This window comes from Phytophthora parasitica (assembly GCF_000247585.1).
Source record: "Phytophthora parasitica INRA-310 unplaced genomic scaffold supercont2.11, whole genome shotgun sequence".
Lineage (NCBI taxonomy): Eukaryota > Oomycota > Peronosporomycetes > Peronosporales > Peronosporaceae > Phytophthora > Phytophthora nicotianae.
Window position 1 is genome coordinate 378126 of NW_008648997.1, and position 4465 is coordinate 382590.

At 45.0% G+C, this 4465-nt stretch overlaps 2 protein-coding genes across 2 annotated transcripts; both read right to left on the reverse strand.

The window, feature by feature from the left end:
• Window positions 1-455: 455 nt before the first annotated feature.
• Window positions 456-620, reverse strand: PPTG_22026 (hypothetical protein; the record flags this gene model as incomplete). Its single annotated transcript, XM_008901633.1, has 1 exon — window positions 456-620. One exon carries the CDS (start codon window positions 618-620, stop codon window positions 456-458), a length of 165 nt encoding a protein of 54 aa, XP_008899881.1.
• A 1385-nt stretch (window positions 621-2005) lies between these two features.
• PPTG_07112 (hypothetical protein) lies at window positions 2006-2515 on the reverse strand (the record flags this gene model as incomplete). The annotated part of the gene is made up of 1 exon (XM_008901273.1): window positions 2006-2515. One exon carries the CDS (start codon window positions 2513-2515, stop codon window positions 2006-2008), a length of 510 nt encoding a protein of 169 aa, XP_008899521.1.
• Between the last annotated feature and the right edge of the window lie 1950 nt (window positions 2516-4465).

Genomic DNA, 4465 nt, shown 5'->3' on the forward strand with positions numbered 1-4465 from the left:
AAAGTGATTTCGGTGTCGGGTGTGCAAACTTAATTTAGATGTAGTCGATGCTTTTGTACTCGACCAAACTGGTCGCTCACATCTCTTTGCTCGAATCTCGAAGCCGATCATGACAACCGTCCTTGCAAATTCACCACATCGACCTCAAATCGCTTTTGAGTTTCCTTGACACTCCAATGTACAGCGCGAGTGAAAAACGTCAAAATCGCGTTAATACACATACATAAAATAAAATGTCCCCCTTCGCAATTGAACGCGAATGCCGCCATGTTTATCACCCTCAAATGTTTTTAACTACCACATAAATGCTATCCACATTCGGAAATTTCAAGTAAAAAAGCTTAGTGTGGGCTGTTTTAGCTTTTATCACATTCACCGCTAACGTGTACTAAAGTGCCGTTTATTTGGTAGTGGGCGGCTGACAAACAAACCGATACTTTCCCAGGAAGCTACTTCTAGTCTCCACCTAGAGCGTGTGATGTGCAAGCGATCGAGGCCTGATGAGCAATGATGCTGAGCGCCTTCGCGTCGTTGACGAGCCACACCTCCATGATCTCGTTCTCGGGCTTGACCACTTGCACATGCGCCAAACGCTCCTTTGTAGCCAAGGTCATGCGCATGTTATACTCCCCGTGAAAGTAGTTCCACTTCCCAGGAGGACATCGCCTTTCTTGGTGGTCTGCAGCGTTTCGTATTTGGCGTTCCGGATCTGATGTTCCAGTTACAATCGTAGTTGCGGCTGTTAACAGGTTGGTTTGGAGATTATTAAGTTGGAGGCAAATGCCAAAGTGAGTAGATTAGTGTTAAACAAAACTCTCCTTAAAAACTATTGCTCTGTTTGAAGGACTGCATCGTACAGTAGCTGGAGTTGCTCAGTACATCGCTTTAGCCGTCTGGAGTGACCATGAAAACGTTCAAGATGCTGACTTGCCCAATTTGGTGCAACGAGGACAACAAATACCCGATTCAGCATAAATAAGACCTATTGCTCTCCAGGATAATGTGGAGTCGCAGTCATTCTAGGCAGTGGTACAGTGCCTAAGGTATTCGTGCTATCCTGGAACACTATATGTACGGATTCGAAGCACTGACGTGCTGGAGGGTCTTCCTTTTAGGCTATTAATAAAAACGACACGTCGTCATGATTGAAAGCAATTGAATTAAAACGCGCGTCAAGGGTGATTTACTCAATTTTATATCAGTCGAGTATTTTTTTTCCTACACTATTTGTTGTAATATACACTTTGCATCGAAGGATACACTGATTTTTAAAGCTTAGAGAAGCTGTAGTACAATAACGCACAACTTCTATTGTGCATTATTGCATGGCATGATTACTACTCGCTTTTTTTATACTACCATTTTTCATTGCTTTTTCATACTAATCGACAGTTTTGCACGGCGTTTTCCGTATAAGTAGCCATCCTCATGCCGAACTATCAGGTCTCAGTCTGCTGGTAGGCAGGATTGGAAGGTTTACCAAAAAAAAAAAAAAATTGAGTTAGAACCTAAGATCAAGGAAAAGCCGGATAATAAAAGCCGAAAACGAGTAATGATTTTTTTGTGCAGAAAAATATGGAATCCGAGTAATTTAAAGTTCGTATCGGGAATTGACCGAGTAATTTAGAGTACGTAGGGGTTTCAAGAAAGTATTGTCTATCACGGGGTTAGTTAGGATCTTGGTGGTCAACAGAACGCCAATCAAAAACCTGACAATGCGCGAGCCACGCCACTATGCGTGCAGATTCAGCGCGTGCGAATTTAAGGATTACTTGGCTCTTTGCCCTTTATTACTCGAAAACCTTCGGACCCAGGTAAGAACAAGTGCTGCAGAGTGCACATTTCATGCTCTCAGCCAAACCCTATATGAAAACGTAGAATCAATAAAGAAATGAAATCCGAGGGCAAATTACACAATAGCACCTGCTCTACCGTTATGTCTAGTTACGCTTCTTTCTCATTCTTCACCCCACGCGACCTCCTTTCACGAGCTTACACGAGTCTTTCAGACATTTGTTTTGCCGTTGAAAGTCTTCCAATACGCATTAAACATCTCCGTGAGGTTTACAGCTTCCTCTTTCGATAACTTCTTGAACTCGCGGTGATTTACAAGATTTTGCGGATTGATCCCCTGCTTCTCCATCCCTTGAAACAGGGTCAACGTGTCATCTATAATTTTGTTCTGGATTGCCTCGCCTTCTTCTAGGGTTTTACCCTTGAGCATCTGCGCTATCTTGTCGTCCACTTCGTCAACGTTGTTTAAAAAGTTCTTAAACTTCGACAGAGTCTCTGACAGCCAGGTCCCAAAGCCTGCTCTCTCCTCGCTGTCTGGACGCCGATCGAGTTGGCTATCATGCTTTCTCAAACGTCGGTGGACATTGATATTCGCTTGAGCGGCAACAGACGAGTGTTCAAGTTTGATAGAAGCGGTCTTGGAGAGATCGGTCGTGGCAGCACCGCTCGCGCTAGCGAGGGCAGCGACTGTAACAGTCAGCAGGATGGTACTCAGCCGCATAATAGATCGTAAACAGAGGCGATCTGGGGCTCGACGCGCAAATTGGAGAATGAACCTGAACAAGACGAATTACTGGTCAAACCGAACGCTCACATCTCGAATTGAATCCTGTCGAAGATACATGCGAAATGCAACGCATCGTTTTTTGTGCTTACTTTGCAAGCGGGCAAACCTAACATTCGGGTGTGGGCAGAGCTCTCTGACAACGGTGGCGGTTGACGCAGACGAGTTTACGAAGACACAAGATCACGCGGCTGATTATGATGCATCACGATTACGGGGTAGATGGGCGGCCCAAAACGGCACCTGGTGCAACCTGGGACCGAAGAGCTCTCCTCGGCGCAAATTACCAGCCAACCATGCGAGTAGTGCAGCGAGCCATCGGCGAGCAGAAGGGAGGCATTATGCACTAAAAATATGCATGCGCTCGGCTAGCATATGAAGAAATACACTACTAATAGTACGCTAATTAAGAGCTAGAAAAAGAACTCCCCCCTTCCCACACTACATGTATTATGCTTTCAGTTAATTTGACAAAACGGAGTTAGTTCCAACACAGTTTAATTTATCCCTTGGTGGTTAGGAATCATATAGGATAGTGCAGGGTTGAATTAGTTCTGGTTGAAGGCAACTAGAACATGAGTAAGCGGTTTAACATTAACCACTGTTTTGGTTTCACTAGTAGTATTTTGTGCACGAGTCCTAACGGTCTCATTTTTTTTCGTGGCCGACCCGAAAACGACCAGGCCATCGGTGACCCAATGTGATTTCTTCCGGGCAACGACTTCGTGACGGACATCTGTACGGATGTATAGGACGCTTCCGCACCCGACTCGAGTGCACGATATCATGGCGGACTCGAGTCCGAGACTGGAATTCGTTTGGTTCCAAATAGCGGCAGTTACAGAATAGCATTAGTCGCGAGATAGCCAGCCTCACAAGGTCTCCGACGTGGTCATGTGATTTTGTGTGGGTGAGCTCCAGTCGTAAAGCCATGCCAAATCCTCTACAGGATGTGAGCTACATGCGACCACGTGTTTACAAAATCTCGACACGAATTTGAAATTTCATGGGAGCTCTCGAGAATCATCATGCATCAGCTCCTTTGAACCTTGTGCTGATGTAGTGTGGGCGAGAGGGCAAGTTAGTCCCTTGACCATAGCATTGAGCGTCAATGGCTAACACAACACTCTCTGTAGGATAATGCGATCATTTGTGTAAATACACTGATTTCCATTGCAAACTTGATGCTAGAGCTTCTGGGATCCAATCTCGAACGCTCTCCTCTCGTGGGCGAGAGTCGGCTCTCACCATGAGACTGGTCCCCACTACAGTGGTAAACGTGGCCAGTGCTACTAGTGCATGGTCCCGTGCTGTACATTATAGCAGTAGTACTAGTAGTACAGCACGGGATAATGCACAGTAGCACGACATCACTGATTGTATCAATTGCTTGGCACATTGTGACCAGCAAGGTAACTTTCAGAGATAATGGATTGGTCTGCAGCGTGAAACACAGTACATTTGCATCAAAGTTACTAATATACCTGTGCAGATAGACCATCGATCTTGTTCAAAACTATTGAAGAAGTTAAATGCAGATGATCCTCAGTACAGTACATGTAAATAAGGTAGAATTCCATGGCGCAAGTATGATTTAACTCAGGTGTCAGTGTGCAAACATTTCATTCTAATATGCAGTCGATACTCTTGTGTACTCGACCAAATGATCGCTCACATCTCACATCACTCGAATCTCGAAGCTGATCATGACGGCCGTTTTGCAAATTCAACACATCGACCTCAATTCCTATCGGTGGCGTCTTCACGGTTAGAAGGTATGCTTCAGCAGCCAATCAGATCAAACTTACCCGCCCCGTCCTTTTCAAGTCGAACCTTACCAAAAAAAAAAACCCAGGAAGGTTTGGCAAAGATATGTAGGTTTGATAG